Source organism: Zootoca vivipara, chromosome 13 (assembly GCF_965207765.1).
Source record: "Zootoca vivipara chromosome 13, rZooViv2.hap1.1, whole genome shotgun sequence".
Classification (NCBI taxonomy): domain Eukaryota; kingdom Metazoa; phylum Chordata; class Lepidosauria; order Squamata; family Lacertidae; genus Zootoca; species Zootoca vivipara.
In genome coordinates, this window is record NC_142596.1 from 39056166 (window position 1) to 39075330 (window position 19165).

The following is a 19165-nucleotide window of genomic DNA, read 5'->3' on the forward strand; positions in this document are numbered from 1 at the left end:
GAGGGAATCCTGAGCAAGTTTGCAGATGACACCAAATTGGGAGGGGTGGCTAACACCCCAGAGGACAGGATCACACTTCAGAATGACCTTAACAGATTAGACAACTGGGCCAAAGCAAACAAGATGAATTTTAACAAGGAGAAATGTAAAGTACTACACTTGGGCAAAAAAAATGAAAGGCACAAATACAGGATGGGAGACACCTGGCTTGAGAGCAGTACATGTGAAAAGGATCTAGGAGTTTTGGTTGACCACAAACTTGACATGAGTCAGCAGTGTGATGCAGCAGCTAAAAAAGCCAATGCAATTCTGGGCTGCATCAATAGGAGTATAGCATCTAGATCAAGGGAAGTAATAGTACCACTGTATTCTGCTCTGGTCAGACCTCACCTGGAGTATTGTGTCCAGTTCTGGGCACCACAGTTCAAGAAGGATACTGATAAGCTGGAACGTGTCCAGAAGAGGGCAACCAAAATGGTCAAAGGCCTGGAAACGATGCCTTATGAGGAACGGCTTAGGGAGCTGGGTATGTTTAGCCTGGAGAAGAGAAGGTTAAGGGGTGATATGATAACCATGTTCAAATATATAAAAGGATGTCATATAGAGGAGGGAGAACGGTTGTTTTCTGCTGCTCCAGAGAAGTGGACACGGAGCAACGGATTCAAACTACAAGAAAGAAAATTCCACCTAAACATTAGGAAGAACTTCCTGACAGTAAGAGCTGTTCGGCAGTGGAATTTGCTGCCAAGGAGTGTGGTGGAGTCTCCTTCTTTGGAGGTCTTTAAGCAGAGGCTTGACAGCCATCTGTCAGGAATGCTTTGATGGTGTTTCCTGCTTGGCAGGGGGTTGGACTGGATGGCCCTTGTGGTCTCTTCCAACTCTATGATTCTATGATTCTATGATTCTAATCTAAATGAAAAAACACAAACCAAAAAAGGGGAGAAGAAAAAAGGAAGGGGAGAGAGAGAGAGAGAGAGAGAGAGAGAGAGGAGAACTTTTGATTCCTCATCTGTCAGCTATAGGTAGAAAATTATTCAAAACATCCACTCTAACACCCAACTATTTTACTTTCTAAAAACCAATATTTTCTTCAGTCGTCAAACCCAGATATCACAAGGTCTTTGTCTTTTTCATGCAAAAAGTCCATAAAGAGTTTCCAATCTTTGCTAAATATCAACAATGCTTTTTCTGTAATTAAACATGTCAGCTTTGCCGTCTCATCTAACCCCAATGATCTTAACCACCATTCCACCTGGATACTTTTAACAGGAGATGGCAGGGACTGAACCTTGGAAGCTCTGCTTAAGCCGCATGCTTTCACATTGAGCTTTGGCCATTTCCCTTCTATCATTGCTTGCAGCAGAGTTTTATAGAAACTTACCCTGCACTTCATGACCTCCATATATCTTTGGGAAGACTCCAGTATAGCTGCCTGCGAGTTTTGCTTCTTTGCCATCCCATAATGCAACACACCTCAAAACTTGGGTTCTCTTGCTTTTTTGGTAAGCTGTTGTGAGAACAAGTTGCCTTGGAACGATTGCTAACTGAAATAAAAAATAGGAGGTGCAGCATTCTTTGTTATGCCAAGACTCCTGAGTCGTACACCCAGAAACCTCAAAGCGGCTATTCACCGCCTCCTCATTGCCTTGTTTGCATGGATTAAAATACTTAATGTTAAAAAGTGATCCCACCAACCTGGGGTACACTGTGCATCAGTTCAAGGACTTGTGTGTGGTTCCTCCCAGTAAATGCTAGCTTCGTCGAAACAAGGAAATCCTTATTTTCCATCTGGATGGAAAAATTTCCTTCTGCTTCTTTGGTAGAATAATTTATCTAAAGGAATTACAGAGGATATTTAAACATCAACAGCAAAAGACTTTGCCCTCCCCTCAATGTATTTCTTCACCAGAGGCAAATTTTGGGCAGTGTGACCGGTTTCCCTTCACTGGGTGCTGAGCTGGGTGCGTGTGTGTGTGGCACTGCAGGGCCCTCCAACTATGGCATAGTACGAGTGCAGAACGACGGAAGGCGAGAGACAGATGGGAGGTTGTTGAATTTTGGCCTCAGACAGGGCACTGCTGAAATTTGAAAGACCAAAGTATTTCACCCCCCCCCCCTTTGCTGCCACTCACAGGTCCCCAGGAGAACCCCAATCCTTTCTTTCATTTTCCTTTATAGCAGGTACAGGGCAGCAGCATCTGTTATATGTTCAGGCCCTGGCCATCACTCTGAGAACTTAAAGACAAGCCTACTGGATCAGGCCAATGGCCCATCTAGTCCAGTATCCTTTTCTCAAAGCTGCTGACCAGATGCCTGTGGGAAGCCTGCAAGTTTTACCTGAGAGCAGCACCACTTTGCTCACCTGCAGTTCCCCGCAACTGGCATTCAGAGGCATAATGCCTCTGACAGTGGCAGCAGAACATATTAATCATGGCTAATGCCAGCCTTCTCTAATCCTCATTCAAAGCCATCCAAGCAGGTGGCTATCACTGCCTTCTTTGAGAGTGAGATCCTTAGTTTGGACCATAGCTGCCAAGTACCCCGTTTTCCCTGGGAAACCCCCGTATTTTCTTACCGTTTCCCGCAGATGTCCCGAATGGCAAAATACCCCATATTCCCCCGGATTACGGAGCTGCTGCCGGTGGCCATGTTCTTCTGGTGCTGCGCCGGCACTGGAAGTCGCTTCTACGCACTACCGGACATGCGTAGAAGCGTCTTCCTGTGCCGCTGTGCCCATTTCCAAAATGTCTGCAGCACCAGAAGTCGCTTCTACACACTTCCAGACATGTATAGAAGTGACTTCCGATGCTGCTGTGCCCATTTCCAAAATGACTGCAGCGCCAGAAGTCGCTTCTATGCATGCCTGGAAGTGCATAGAAGCGACTTCTGGCATTGCGGACATTTTGGAAATGGGCACAGCAGCATCAGAATTTGCTTCTACACATGTCCGGAAGGGCGTAGAAGCGACTTCTGGTGCCGCGGCGCTGCTGATCCCGGATTTTTCAATCCGGAACTTGGCACCTATGGTTTGGACCATGTGTCGTGCAAAGGACTTTCTCTTGTCTGACCTGAATCTTCACACATTTCGCTTCATTGGATCCCAAAGGTTCTAGTGTTTTGAGGGAGGGAGAAATTTTTTTCACCTATCCCCTGTTTCCACACCATTCATAATTGTATAAACTTCTATCATGTCTCCTTTTCTCTAAACTAAAATGTCACCAATTCTGAAACCTTTCTTCACAGGGCAGTAGTTCAATCGTCTTGGTCATTTTGGCTGCCCAAATCTGAACCTTGTCCAACTCTATAATATTGGGGTGAGGCAACAAATCATTCCAAATGTGATCACACCATAGATTTGAACTAACAGCGTGGTGATATCAGCAGGTTTCCTCTCCCCCAATTCCTTTCCTAATGCAAGATGCAGTTAGCAAAATCTGTGGTGGACGAGACTTAACTGGAGCAATTACCTTCGAGGAAACTTCAGCCGTGCTGGGGAAATACTGAAGGAGAAATGGCAGGTTCTGGAAACATCTGATATGCAATTCTTCACTGGAGGAGAAAGAGAGAGAATCTTCAACCAGATGTGCTAAGGCAGAGCTTTCCAAACTGTGGGTTGCGACACTTTAGTTTGTCGGCTGCAGTGTGTAGGTGTGTCGTGCAATTGCTCCCCATGCTCCTCCCTACACTGGAAAAAGGTTAGTTTAACCCAGGGGTCAGGAAACTTTTTCAGCAGGGGGCTGGTCCACTGTCCCTCAGACCTTGTGGGGGGCTGGACTATATTTTGAAAAAAACCTATGCCCCACAAATAACCCAGAGATGCATTTTAAATAAAAGGACACATTCTACTCATGTAAAAACACGTTAATTCCCAGACCGTCTGCAGGCCGGATTTAGAAGGCGATTGGGCCAGATCCGGCCCCCAGGCCTTAGTTTGCCTACCCATGGTTTAACCTCTGGTTTGCTAGTAAAACTGAATTACTGTGTCACGCAAAATGATGCCTGTCTAAAATGTGTGTCGCCAACATGAAAAGTTTGGAAAGCTCTGTGTTAAGGGATTAGCTATCCCTCTGAAGGTGCTTCTTGGCTGTCACCACAACCAGGTGGGATTCAACCAGCAAATTCAGGGTTTGCAAATACAGCTGGCTTGGTGCCCTTGTGAAACAAACCTGCTACTCCGCCCTTCTCCTTGTGTGATAAGGGAAGTACAAGAAAATACACTGGAAAGTGTGGAATAACACTTGCTTGATGCAACATCGTCTACTCTAACCTCTCCACAAACTAATCCGAATGAATGCTTAATAAATAACAGACATCATCTAACCTCTGTATCTCAGTAAGTGCCAGCAACCCACCATTTTGGGAAGTCAAAGAACGATGAACTTCATTGGATTATAGCCAACGCTAGTCCAACTCAGAATAGACCCACAGGAACAACCAAAGTCCATTAATTTCAGTGGTCCTACTCTGAGTAAAACGCCAAGGCCAACAACACCTTACCTTTGCAACTTATTTCTAGCCCTGAAAACAAAGAAGAGATTCAGGTTTGGGTCACAAGCCAGCTTCATGGATGCTTCTGTCTTGTTTTCAGACAGGATCTTGAGGAGCGTCAGCTGAAGGAATAAGCATGAGAAGAGAAAAGACAACAACACATCAACATGGATGTATTCATGTGGAATCTAACAGAAGAAGCACTGTAAGGTCTTGTTACTCTTTAATGCTTGTGCCATTTCACACTTTGTCCATGGAGTTTGACTATGCAAAAGCCTTTGACTGTGTCGACCACAGCAAACTATGGCAAGTTCTTAAAGAAATGGGAGTGCCTGATCACCTCATCTGTCTCCTGAGAAATCTCTATGTGGGACAAGAAGCTACAGTTAGAACTGGATAGGGAATAACTGATTGGTTCAAAATTGGGAAAGGAGTACGACAAGGCTGTATATTGTCTCCCTGCTTATTTAACTTATATGCAGAATTCATCATGCGAAAGGCTGGACTGGATGAATCCCAAGCCGGAATTAAGATTGCCGGAAGAAATACCAACAACCTCAGATATGCAGATGACACAACCTTGATGGCAGAAAGTGAGGAGGAATTCAAGAACCTTTTAATGAGGGTGAAAGAGGAGAGCGCAAAATATGGTCTGAAGCTCAAAATAAAAAAAACAAAAACAAACCAAGATCATGGCCACTGGTCCCATCACCTCCTGGCAAATAGAAGGGGAAGAAATGGAGGCAGTGAGAGATTTTACTTTCTTGGGCTCCTTGATCACTGCAGATGGTGACAGCAGTCACAAAATTAAAAGACGCCTGCTTCTTGGGAGAAAAGCAATGACAAACCTAGACAGCATCTTAAAAGGCAGAGACATCACCTTGCCGACAAAGGTCCATATAGTTAAAGCTATGGTTTTCCCAGTAGTGATGTATGGAAGTGAGAGCTGGACCATAAAGAAGGCTGATCGCCGAAGAATTGATGCTTTTGAATTCTGGTGCTGGAGGAGACTCTTGAGAGTCCCATGGACTGCAAGAAGATCAAACCTATCCATTCTGAAGGAAATCAGCCCTGAGTGCTCACTGGAAGGACAGATCGTGAAGCTGAGGCTCCAATACTTTGGCCACCTCATGAGAAGACAAGACTCCCTGGAAAAGACCCTGATGTTGGGAAAGATGGAGGGCACAAGGAGAAGGGGACAAGAGAGAATGAGATGGTTGGACAGTGTTCTCGAAGCTACGAACATGAGTTTGACCAAACTACGGGAGGCAGTGGAAGACAGGAGTGCCTGGTGTGCTATGGTCCATGGGGTCACAAAGAGTCGGACATGACTAAATGACTAAACAACAACAACAACAACAACAACCATTTCACACTGATGATTGTTTCAGAAATTCAGCCCGGCCAATAAGCTGTGGCACACTCTATGCTGATGGTGCTCTTTCTCTCACAAACCTACCGTATGGTGGCCTGGAGGAAGGGCATCTCAATCCAACATCACATTGATTTCCGTATTCCAGCTTTCTTTGACTCACCATGATCACAGAAATCAAGCATGTGTGCTCAACTTTCTAGAATGTGCAGAACTCCTGTCTTCTTCACAATGGCCAATTTATGTGGCACCATTTAATCCAGATTTATTTGTTAAACAAACAAACAAACCCTGCTGCCAATGGCCTGTTGGCAATATGAAGGCCCCCATGTGAAAACACCATAATTTGATGTTGTTGCTGTAATATTTTAATGTTGTTAGGTTCTTCTTCTTTTTTGCTATTTAGCTTATACTGTTTGTTGTTTTTGTCCATGGAGTTTTCTTGGCAGGGATACTGGAGTGGCTTGCCAGTTCCTGCTCCAGGTGGACCGCGTTTAGTCAAAACTCTCTACTATGACCTGTCCGTCTTGGGTGGCCCTGCATGGCATAGCTCATAGCTTCTCTGAGTTATTCAAGCCCCTTTGCCACAACAAGGCAGTGGTCCATGAAGGAGAAGACAGGAGTGCCTGGCATGCTCTGGTCCATGGGGTCACGAAGAGTCGGACACGAGTAAACGACTAAACAACAACAGTATATTGTATGACTGACTACTTTGAGTATAAGTATGGTACCTTAGGTTGGGAGGATAGTTTTATCCTGGAACACTTTTCTTTTATTAAAAAAACCCAAAATAAAACAGCAAATAACAATAATTTTATTATTTATACCCTGCCCATCTGGCTGGGATTCCCCAGCCACTCTGGGCAGCTTCCCAGCACATATAAAACACAATGAAACATCAGAAAATAAGAACTTCCCGTTACAGGGAATTGTTTGCTTTATTTCTGGTAAACCACTTAGAGGTTCTGTTTAAAAAATAAATAAATTTCGTTAAATAAATATAAAATACCTTAAGGCTGAAAGGGAGCCCATGATGCTTCAGGTAACCTAAGGAATGTTTTACTTCTGCTGTGAGTTCCAAAGGGCCACGCAGTTCAAAGCCGGTGAGGACATCCAAGGTGATATCCACACTTTCGTTATTAAATAGCCCTTGTAATGCTGCTCTGGCTTTGTTTTCTGAAATGCAACAAAATGAAAAATTTCCACCATTGTCCAGTGCATGGCTTAAGGCTACATAATGTGCTTCTTCTTCTTCTTCTTCTTCTTCTTCTTCTTCTTCTTCTTCTTCTTCTTCTTCTTCTTCTTCTTCTTCTTCCTCTTCCTCTTCTTCTTCTTCTTCTTCTTCTTCTTCTTCTTCTTCTTCTTCTTCTTCTTCTTCTTCTTCTTCTTCTTCTAGAATTTCTAGGGCCCAATGTTTTTTTTAGAACAGGAGCTTTCTCCAAGCCTTGGTTCTCCCGGAGTTGTTGGACCACAACACCCATCATCCCTTGCCACAGCTCCTGCTGGCTGGTGATGATGGGAGTTGTAGTTCAATAACATTGGGGGGGGGAACCAAGGCTGAGAAAGGCTGCAAGACATGAGCAACATTGACTGTACCTAGTTTCTGTAGGAAGAAGGTCAAATTGATTGCTGCGGGGTATCTGGATGTTATCGCCGTCGTAACATTATGCAGACTGCAGCAAAAGGTGTCGTGTTGCTGCTTCACATGGATGGAGTTAGCGGAATAGGTAATAAGCGTTTGTCCGCTCACGGTCTGGATCCACCTCTCTTGAGTGGTATTAACTTCAAAGGACATGATCACCTAAGAGAGATACGTGCCTTAGAAGCAACTCAAGAATCATGAAATGTTCAGCTCCAGCAAAGAAAAGGAAGTGTCTGATTAGTGAAATGATCTTTCAGTTTAGCTCTGCACTCATAATGCTGTTGTGGACTTCTCACTCCATTTTACCTTATTTTTCCTCGTAGAAGATGACCCTTTTTTAAAAACCCAAAATTTAAAAATCAGTACTTCTTGAGTTGTTGAGCCTTTTTTTTGACAATCACTCACTGGGCGACGCCCACCAGCCACTGCATTCATTATATAAGATGTATATAAGATGATGTGTATAAGATGACCCCCAAAATTTTGCCTGATTTTTTTTAGAAGCAAAAAACAACATTTTATACACAGAAATATATGGTAAATGAAGAACAACAAGAATGACCAGCACATACCTGGATGGTTTCTGGCATATATGAGCGTAGCAACCACGGCCATTTGTGACTGAAGTTCCCTGTTAAATTTATCCTCCTTTCAACTGCTTCTATTTGCCCTCTAGCAATTATACAGCATGAACCATACTGAATCTTCACTCTCCAGTTCTTAACATCCACCAGCCTAGCCACAGCCTGTATGGAACAAAGCATACGTGTTATGAAAAGGATGGAGAGCTTTCATTTCCTATTTGATATATAATGAATTGGGGTGTATGTGTGTTTAAAATAACTTTTGTAAAAAAAACGCACACAACCAGAAGCATTTTTACTGGGAATCGTTGGTACCGTCAAAGGACCAGAAAGGACTTTTCATGTATGCGACAACAGCTGCACAGATGTTACTAGCCCAGAGATGGAAAGAAGACAAAGTCCCTACAAGAGAAGAATGGCAAGCCAAGCTGTTGGACTATGCTGAAATGGCAAAACTGACTGGAAAGCTCAGGAACCAAGACGACCAAAACGTCAACAATGAATGGGGAAAAAATTATAAATTATCTGGGAGACTGCTGTAAGCAGATGAAAACATTAGCAGGATTTTAATAACACTTGCAAGGTAGTGAATATTATGGGCAATATGGAGAGATACAAATATGGATTATGAAATAATATGCAGTTGAGAGGGTGTACGATAGGACCCCTGGAGGGGAAGGTGGGAAGTCCAGAGATTTGGAGAAATCTCTAAATATGGATATGTAATTTGAATTGTTATGATTTTATATTTGTAAAACCATTTATTACGCTGCCGTTTTTATAATGACATACGCCGGACTTTCATTTCCCCGGCCATACAAAATTCTTTAAACGAATCCCAATGTCTTAAACTCCTTGTAGAAGATACGGACCCTGAGATTATGCTAAAAGTGGCCAAATTCTGTGCAGCAGCCATAAAGCTCAGAGAACAAGCGGTGCTACCGCAATGAATAAGACCCCAAATGGTAATCTTTAGGCTATATTTTAGTGTCCCAGTTCCAATTTATACATTTTAAATGCTGCTGTGCTGTGTGTGTGTGTGTGTGTGTGTGTGTGTGTGTGTGTATATATATATATATATATATATATATATATATATATATATATAGGTAAAGGTAAAGGGACCCCTGACCATTAGGTCCAGTCGTGACCGACTCTGGGGTTGCGCGCTCATCTCGCATTATTGGCCGAGGGAGCCGGCGTACAGCTTCCAGGTCATGTGGCCAGCATGACAAAGGCGCTTCTGGCGAACCAGAGCAGCACATGGAAACGCCGTTTACCTTCCCGCTGTAGTGGTTCCTATTTATCTACTTGCATTTTGACGTGCTTTCGAACTGCTAGGTTGGCAGTTCGAAATATATATATATATTGTTCCTGCTGTGTAAATTTTAGTGTATTATCTTTGTGTTTTATGATTTTTATGATTCTTCTGATTTTGTAAGCTGGTCTGTGACCGTAAGAATAAATTCAATTCAATTCAATTTGTAAAATCAAATAAAAATTATTACAAAAAAAGAAAAGGATGGAGGGTTTTACATCTCCCTCTCTCTCTCTCTCTCTCTCTCTCTCTCTCTCTCTCTCTCTCTCTCTCTCTCTCTCACACACACACACACACACACACACACACACACACACACACACACACCAGCCCACTGTGGCTTGTTGGTTTCTTTGCAATTTTAGTGGATTTAAAGGATGTCAGGTCACATCCACACCAGACATTTACAGCACATTTAAAGCAATGGGCTTGCCCAAAGAAGTCTGGGAACTGTAGTTTACCCCTCACAGTTCAGAGCCACTTCACCTCCCATGATTCTTTGGTGAGAATGTGACATGATTTGTACAAGGCAGCAAAGCTAGGCTGCTGGACAAGCATGTCTGTACACAAACAAACAAAACCCCTACCCGCAACTCTATCCTGTCTTCTATCCACAGTGCTTGCAAAGTTTCTAGATTATGTGTGAGCCTGTAGTCAAGAGAGATGTGGTCCAACTTCTGTGTAAAGCTCAGTTCCTCTGCGATCTAGGGTTTTTTTTAAGGAGGAGGGGAAGGAGAAACACATTAGTAATATGAGTTGCGTGCCCTGAACAAACCCTGTTGCTGAAATTAGAAGTCAGCTAGAAGAGAAACGGGGCCAACCCCAGACATTTTGCAAAAGACCAGTTAAGACACTCCTCCTTATTCCAATGGTCTTCCATTAGTCCAGACACAAGCTGCAACATGGGACCCACTTTCACATGTGATTGATAATTAAAACTAGTCCTGCAATGTGGCAGGAAAAAGACACGAGTACGTGGTTGGCCAGAAATAGGCATTTCATTAAAAAATGCCTAGTGCCTTTCTCTTGACACATTGCAGCTGTGGTGGAAATGGATAAAACGAGTCCCTCAGGAGAATATGTCCTAGTCCAGACATGCATGTAGTCAGGGCCAGATTTAGGTTTGACGAGGCCCTAAGCTACTGAAGGTAATGGGGCCCTTTATATGTCTAGCTGTCCTAAATCAACAGCAAATTGTCACCTTTTTTGTGGAATAATAATAATAATAATAATAATAATAATAATAATAATAATAATTTATTTCTACCCCGCCCATCTGGCTGGGTTTCCCCAGCCACTCTGGGCGGCTTCCAACAGAAAAATAAAACACAATAATCTATTAAACATTAAAAGCCTCCCTGAACAGGGCTGCCTTCAGATGTCTTCTGAAAGTCTGGTAGTTGTTTTCCTCTTTGACATCTGTTGGCAGGGCGTTCCACAGGGCAGGCGCCACCACCGAGAAGGTCCTCTGCCTAGTTCCCTGCAACTTGGCATCTCGCAATGAGGGAACCGCCAGAAGGCCCTCGGTGCTGGACCTCAGAACGATGGAGGTGGAGACGCTCCTTAAGGTATATTGGACCGAGGCCATTTAGGGCTTTAAAGGTCAGCACCAACACTTTGAATAGTGCTCGGAAACGTACTGGGAGCCAATGTAGATCTTTCAAGACCAGTGTTATGTGGTCTTGGCGGCCGCTCCCAGTCACCAGTCTAGCTGCCGCATTCTGGAATATATGTTGTACACATTATTTAGATATACGCTACCAAAAGGGAGGTGCGGTTACCTGCTTGTTGTCCACGCTGAACTGAAGTGACCTCGTACAAATGGTGCCATTCTTTTCTGAAATTAAATCCACTACCGTCCTGGCAGGTATGCCCAAACGAAGGCTGCTTTGGATATTATGGGTCAGCAACGCATGCAGCTCTTGTCTGGTCTGTGAGAAATTGTATCAAAGAAGATCAGGTGAGGAGTGTGGGAAAGGCCCGTTTGCCCGTTCTGTCCTGGGCATGAGACACAGGAAGCCTGCAGTAAAATGTTGCAGCATGGAGGGCTCCCATCCCAGGTTCCAACCTGCCAGCCTTATCACCTTCCAGGATATTCCATGCCATTTCCCTCTCCCTTCCAGGTTTCTCCCCCTCCTTAGTTTCAGGTGGGTGTAGTCTACTGGGGATGCCCTTTTGTAACCACCTGTAGTTCCCCAATGGCTGCCCTTGCACATGACGCTAAGACATAGTTTGTTTTAACCATGGCTTGTTGAACAAACTACAAGCCGTCGCACAGATAAGCAAATGAGCCATGGATCTATCCCCACCAAAGTTTCGGCTAGATCTACACAGCTAAAAACAACGCTCCGAAAACACTCTGCAAAAAAACCATTGTAAAACTCGCAATTGAAAATATCACTGAGTTGTGATTTCAGCTCTGGTGTCGCATTTATAACACTGTATTTTGACTAACGTAACTGAGTCTTTGGTTCGTTTCCCACCTGCTTTTGCCTAGTACCTTTTTAGCTTAGTAAGTGTCTGGGGAGGTACAGCAAAAGGGAAAAAAAAACACTTAACATGTTAACTTGATTACTTACAGCCATTGCTTTTAAAACGAGGGATCCATGTAAACTATTTTCGCCTGCAGTAAACAATACTTGAGAATCCAGGTACGTTTTATTGATTAAAATATGCCCTGACCCATCTATTTTCATCGGGACTCCAAGATCCTGCCATGATATAAAATATTCAAGTTAGCTTCATAAAAAAAAGGGGGGGGTGTTATTAACAGTGTCTCAACATGGCCTGAAGCTGGTTCACAAAAAGATGCAAGCCAACTACTCTTCCTCCTAAATCTCAAACGACATGGAATTTATGCATAAGCGATTCAAAGTGGAACTGTGCATTGTGTCATCATTGGATGGATTGTGCCTCCCCCCCACCTCTAAAGAGGGGGAAGAGCCATGGCTCAGTGATAAGAGCATCTACATTGCATGCAGAAGGCCCTACTGACATCTCCAGGTAGGGTTGGGAGAACCTCCTGTCTGAAACCCTGAAACTCCCTGTCAATGTATAGAGCTAGATAGGCCAATGGTCTGGCAATGTAAGGCAGCTTCTTATGTTCCGAGGAAGGGTTACAGCTCAGTGGCATACCTGCCAAGTTGCTGTCAGAGAAATAAGGGACCGGGCCGGAAATAGCAGACCAGAAGTAGCGCTGCCGCCATTTTGGAACTGGGTGGAGCATGCTCAGAAGTGACTTTTGATGCTGCTTTGCCCAGTTCCAAAATGGCCGTCGCGCCAGAAGTCGCACTGCAGCCATTTTGGAACTGGGCAGAGCAGCATCAAAAGTCGCTTCTCAGCATGCTCCGCCCAGTTCCAAAATGGCCGCCACGCCAGAATAAACCGGGAAAAAACTAAAAATTCCATTTTTTCAGCTAGGAAAAGCTGGAAAAACAGGGATTTCCTGGGGAAAATGGGAGACTTGGCAGCTATGCTCAGTGGCAGAGCACCTGCTTTGCATGCAGAAAGTCCTAGGTTCAATCTCCGGCATCTCCAGGTAACACTAGGAGAAAGCTCAGAAAGACCTGGGGAAGACCTCTTCCTAGGACCCCAGAGAACTACTGGCAATCCTGGAGAAGATGAACAAACAGGCTGATCTCATATAAGTCAGCTTCCAAATTCACGCAAAAGACTTAATCTGGATCTTTCAGGTTTGGAATCTGGCAACATGTCTTCCTCGAGCATCTTGTCAAAAGGAGACCTCCTTTTCCATGGCAGGCAGTACCTGTATTGCTTTGCAGTCGTTCTCCACTGATCCTTGCCATTGGAACTGGTTTTCTGCATGAAAGGCCAAATTGGCTTGGAGTTGACGAGGGTTTGACTCAAGGTCTAAGCTAATGTCATGCCTGATCTGTTTTCCCACAAGCTCATTTTCGTCTGGGATCCTTCTTGGGGTGACAGACCATGTGGCACTTCAGTTTCTAAAGTGACCTTTGCCTGGCACTTGATCCTCACTTCAAAGTGAGGGCGCTCCCTGGCACCCATCTGTCTGAACGGATCCAGTCAACGGTGAGATGCAAAACACACTTCACAGCCTGTAAACCCATTTGGAAGCTATCAGTGTCAAGGGTTCTGCTTCCTGGGTACGTCTTGAGGAACAAAAATGATTTCATTTCAAACGCAGGGATCAACAGGTTGTAACTCTGTCCCTCTGGCCAAATTTCTCATAGATGATTTTTTTTAAAAAAAATCTAACAATGATTTTGCAGGTGAGCTGCAATGAGACTCTTAAAAAAACAAACTTAAAAGCTGCAGCTTTAAAGGGAGTAAGTTTGATCAGAGAAGTGGCTAGGGCTAGGAGAAAGATTTTATCCTATTTGCATTTAAAGCCAAATCTATCAAATTCATGCTTTCAACAAAAATATATATTTAAGAGGGCCGAAACACAACCACCATTCAAAATTCAAAATGTGATTTCATCTGCTGGCATCTGTACACAGGCAAGACCTTTCCCTCTTCTTCCTTTTATTGTTCAATGTAAGTTGGGTTTTTATACACCATTCATAACTTTATATTGGTATTCACCAATGACAGGCACAGTCACTGCCTGACTGGTTGTTAAGTAAGAAGGCAGGCAACTGGATCCTGGCTGAGGTCAGACTGAGGTTATTGGGGCCTGAATGGGCCAACCTCCTGCACTGGTGCCACCCATGACAATCTCCTGTCTCACATTACCATCCTCTGTGCTTTTCCAGGGATGGCATAATACAACATTTGTAATATAAATGTAAATAAAGACCAACACTTGTGCCATTGAGTGAATGGCCGGGTCTGCCTTTAGGTGTAAGACAGCTCTCTTTTTTTTAAGCTCAGGTTGATTTTCTGAAAAACAATGAAGCCGGTTTCTTAGAGTGCCATGTTTTGCTTTAGAACCAGAAAGGAACCAGGTATGACCTGCAAAACTGTACAATCTGTTTCCATCTCCAGGGCCCATTCAGTCTGGTTTCGGAGTCTGATTTCTCCTTGCGCTTCAAGCTTGCAGTTTCCGTTGTGCAGGAACAGAAGTCCGTTGAGGATGGAGCCATTTGTCACGGAGAGGTGGAGTGAGTTGTCCGGAGGCAGCCCTAGATCGTAGAGGTAGGGGAAAGAGTGATCCAGCGATCCTTGCACGGTATATTTGTCTACAGAAGACACCTCCAGCTGCACATCGGCTGTTTTGCCATCACACCAGAAGTGTGTTGCTAAACTGAAATTGTAGATGTTCGTGAGGAACGAGCCCCTGGAGACTAGTTTCTGGGGTAACTCCATTTTCTAGGAAAGAGAAGAGACAGGGGAGAGCTCGGTTTAGTCTTAACCTATGTAGAATCTATTCTCCAGAGCACGAGTTGCCAACCTTTTACGCCCCTGGGCACTTTTGGATATTTGAGGGAGTACTGTGGGTGCCTCTCTCACTTTTTGTCCCCCTCCCAGATCAGCCTCCCCCTCCCCACAATCAGGAGATAGAAAGAGAGAAACTGTACATGCATGCAAACACTTTGCCCTTCCAAGGGATCTGGTAAAAGTTGGCTCCAGAAGAATTAGTCTGAGCCTTGAAAAGCACACAAAGCTGAAAGAGGAAGTGGGAAAGAGTGTAACTCTTCCAACTTCCTCCTTCAACTCTGTACTTTTCAGGGGGGGGGAAGGTAACCAATCTCAACACTCCATGACAAAAGGGACAGTGAGAGAGCTGGATATGAGTGGGTGGGTGTCAAAGACCTCATGGGCACCAAGGGAAGACCTCAAGGGCATCTTAAGGGCATGCTGGTGACCCCAAGTCTAGAAAATACGCTCCAACCCATCAGTTGGGGTGGCAATAGTAAATAATCACCTCCAGAAGGTCACATTTATTTAGGAGAATAACTTTCCATTCTGCGGCTGTGACTTCACCCTCTATATTCACTTCTCCATTGCCTGTTAACTTGCATTTGCCAAGAGTGGCCTCCAGAAGGCCTTTGTACTCGTCCCCTTTCACAGCAGCTGCTTTTATCCTGTTCTCCGGGGCAAGACCCAGAGAGCTGAGGTAAGGCCAGGTGTGCCTGAGGCCGATTTCCAAGCTGTGCTCAGGGCTGCAGGCAGCGTGGATACGGAACTGAGCAAAGGTGGCGTTGGAAATGACCTCTCCAATCACATCGGCTGTGCAGTTGGCAGTCCCCACTGATCCGCTGAGCAAAACTCTCGTCAGTGCCTAAAACAGAGAAGAATGAAGCTGTCAGCTCCCTGCAACCAGCGGGCAGCATGCTGATCTGGAAAGATGTGCTGTTGCCTTCTGCCATGCACATTCTAAAAGCAGGGTGTGTGTGGTGAAATCCACCCCCCCATGCCCATTGATACGGCCCTTGAAACACCCTCCAGGCACTCCCTGATGTTGATTCCTATTCTAAGTGATTTTGCCTGCCTGGAGTGTGTCCTTGCACTCTGATCACACCTCTTGCTTGCCTGGATAGAGGATGGAGAGGGGGACGTCTGTGGAACAGGCAGGTATGCAGTACACATCAGGGCCGGCCCTAAGGCAAGGCTGGGTGGTGCAATGCACCAGGGCGCCGGGCCGTCAGGGGGTGCCGCGTGGTGCCCGCCACCAAACAGCTAAAGGACTCCCTTTCGGAGCCCCTCCCTGCCGCATCCAGGGGCGTCTTGCCCATAGAGGCAAGTGGCGTGGGGAACCAGGGCGGCAAGTTCGCGCCGAGTTCTGGAGGGCGCCTGCGAAGAGGCGGAAGCTGGACGCGGCGCCCTCGCCCGCTACGCTGAAGCAGCACCGTGCCCCGAGCCTCCTCCTGCTGTGGCCACCGAGGCATGGGCGCCAGGGAAGAGGCAGAGGCTGGGCGCTGCACCCGAAGCCTCCACCTCTTCCCCACCAGAGGAGCCACCCTCCAGCTGCTGCCTGCCTCCTCCAGCCCCGCAAAACTTCCAGCAGTAGTGTAAAAGGTCAGCAACTTTGGGGAAGGGGGGGGGCGGGCGCCGGAGGGATCTTTGAACCACGGCGCTGGATAGGCTTAAGACGGCCCTGGTACACATGAAGAGGCCCAGCAAAAAAAAAAAGGCTTTTCATGATCTGGCTAGCAGAAGCTCTGAAGAAGCAAAAGACGCCCTCGCGATCAGGACATGCTTCTTTCTACCTGGAAAGAGGGGCAATGGCTGTGAACGGCAAGGCTCCATGCTGCGCCAGGCCTCCTTCCGAACCATCCCTGCATAGCCTGCTCACCAGTTCCAAGCTCAGGTCCACTCTGTTCCCCAACTGGGCGACTCCACGTAGCCAGTTCCTGGCCGGGAAGCCGGCCTTAGTCTATGCTGGGACACGGTGGCTGAGCAGCCAATCCAGCTCCAGTTATGTCCCCAAGCGGCCACCACTCCCATTTGCATTGGCTTCCCATCCACGGTGCAGTTAATTTGGGCTCTTACGGAAAATGCATCAAACCCCCAAACCCCATTGTTTTGCACCTCTTCTGGCACAGGCGTTCCTCTCTGTTCCTGCTCCTCCCAGTGATATAACCACACCCAAGTGATCTCTGACGGGCTGCTCTGCAGCAGGAGTTGATCCCTCATGATGAGGCAGTTTGGACCGCTTTCCATCTCTAGCTTACAAAGGAGGCGCATTTTCTGGGTTTCACCTATCACTGCCAGAGAGAACCTCCTGCTGCCTTGGCTTCTAGGGCAACCCCACACTTTGGGGTGCCACTCCACTGCAGCCAGGAAGGAGCCCTCGCATTTTGCTCTCAGTTTAAGCAGCCCGAGCCTTCGGTTGCTTGAAGATCTCACGTTGCCTTCATAAATGCATTTATCTGTATCGTAGACCCCTCTCACCTCTTCTGTGAGCATCAAACTGGGGGTGCGTGGGTTCGCCAAGGAGACAAACCCATACCACTTTAACAGGGGTTTTGCTGACATTTCTAATTCAGAATGAACCCCACCCACCCACCCATCTGTGGTGAGATTAAACACAGTTGTACACTTATTACCCATTGGATTAACAAGTGTTTTAACCTGTAAACTCCCTGGGATGTTGAGTGAGCAGAGAGACTTGAAAGTCCGCACCCAGAGGCCATTCATTTCATATTTATCTCCATGCCTTAAACAACCCCCAATGCTCAGACTCTCTTTACTGCAGCTGAGCCTCCAGACAGCGCAATGCTGTTGACCGAGCTTTGAGAATGAACCTCATACCTCCAGTGAGTGATTTGCAACCTCTCCGTGACAATGGCCAGAAAGCTGATGAGATGTGGATTCTCCGTCACACTGGACCTGCAGAATATCGGTAAAAAAATAGTAAATTCTCTAATTGCTACAGAAATGTGGAGAATGGAATTTAAGGTTGGAAAAATAAGAAACGGAGAGAACTAATATTGGCAGGTCCACCCATCCCTAGTAAACACACCCACTCTCACACAAAGCTAAAATGGAATATAATTGTAGCAATGAGATACTTCGTTTTCTTTTCTGCAGCACATTTCACAATGCTTGACTTCGGTGTCCACCCAATACTATTTCTGTATTTGTTTTGCTGCCTGCTGTTTAACCTAAGCTGCATAGCTTACAGAACCATTTGCAAATCTTACGTTCATTCCAATGTAAGGAAGCACCAAAACAATGCAAAAGAAGTCATTATTTCGGTATCCTTTGCAGCGTTAACAAACTCAAAACAAACCAGCAATGTGGTCAACTAACCCGTACTAATGGTGGAATGGTGTGAATCACGAGTCCCACATCATGGTAAAGAAAAAGGGAAAACCCTGCAGTGTGATTGGTGCCTTGCTTCTCCAATTCAATCTTGACTTCTTCTTCACCAGCCTGGGCTGCCACTCTCATTGCCATCTTCTGGCTGAAATTCTAACCAGAGGGAATAGGCTGATGTTCAGAGAAGGACCAGACATCTTAGTGGGCAATAATACTATGCTAGACAATACTCAGCCTTTCGGCCACCCCTGTGAATTGCCTGTCATCTGCCGGCATTCCAAAAACGGTCACAGAAACTACACATCTCCGTACCCAAAGTGTTTTTGCTTGCCTGGAATGAGTGGATGAACTTTGATCATGCCTCTTGCTTCCCTAGATGGAGGATAGAGAGGGGTCCCTGAAGAAAGTAGCCTATTGTACCAAAGTAATATTTACATTTGGGGCTCCACCTGCTTTCCCTGGAGGGGAAAGGGGAGTTCATTGCCGCTGTTCTCTGGACAGGTTTAGGAGCCCTCCAGAAGAACTCACTCAATATATCAGAGAAAGGCAGGATGTGAGGAGGCAGGACTTCCTGTCTTTGAGGCAACATTTGGTTTGTAAGCAACCTCACTCTCTAGCCATGCAAGCAAAAGGCATTTCAAGGGCACATTCCAGACAGGCAAAAGCCCTCACGAAGGGCATGGGGCAGATTCACCCTGGGGAGAGGCATGGCCCAGGAAAGGTCCTGAGGGCTAGAAAAAGAGGCCTGGCCTCGGTCCAGTATACCTGAAGGAGCGTCTCCACCCCCATCGTTCTGCCCGGACACTGAGGTCCAGTACCGAGGGCCTTCTGGCGGTTCCCTCATTGCGAGAAGCCAAGTTGCAGGGAACCAGGCAGAGGGCCTTCTCGGTAGTGGCGCCCGCCCTGTGGAACGCCCTCCCATCAGATGTCAAAGAGAAAAACAGCTCCCAGATTTTTAGAAGACATCTGAAGGCAGCCCTGTTTAGGGAGGCTTTTAATGTTTAATCGATTATTTTATTTTATTTTTCTGTTGGAAGCCGCCCAGAGCGGCTGGGGAAGCCCAGCCAGATGGG

The 19165-nt window shown here is 45.8% G+C and overlaps 1 protein-coding gene across 1 annotated transcript in view; it reads right to left on the bottom strand.

The window, feature by feature from the left end:
* APOLTP (apolipoprotein lipid transfer particle homolog) overlaps nt 1-19165 on the bottom strand; it is an 85014-nt gene that overhangs the window by 24848 nt on the left and 41001 nt on the right. Inside the window, exons 33-46 of the mRNA XM_088656560.1 lie at nt 18084-18245; nt 17583-17660; nt 15253-15609; nt 14340-14696; nt 11984-12115; nt 11186-11335; nt 9992-10108; nt 8075-8248; nt 7457-7661; nt 6870-7036; nt 4498-4610; nt 3468-3549; nt 1696-1833; nt 1382-1544 (exon numbers count right to left, since the gene is read on the bottom strand). Coding sequence (XP_088512686.1) covers nt 1382-1544; nt 1696-1833; nt 3468-3549; nt 4498-4610; nt 6870-7036; nt 7457-7661; nt 8075-8248; nt 9992-10108; nt 11186-11335; nt 11984-12115; nt 14340-14696; nt 15253-15609; nt 17583-17660; nt 18084-18245 — 2395 coding nt within the window. The remainder of the gene's footprint in view (nt 1-1381; nt 1545-1695; nt 1834-3467; nt 3550-4497; nt 4611-6869; nt 7037-7456; nt 7662-8074; nt 8249-9991; nt 10109-11185; nt 11336-11983; nt 12116-14339; nt 14697-15252; nt 15610-17582; nt 17661-18083; nt 18246-19165) is intronic.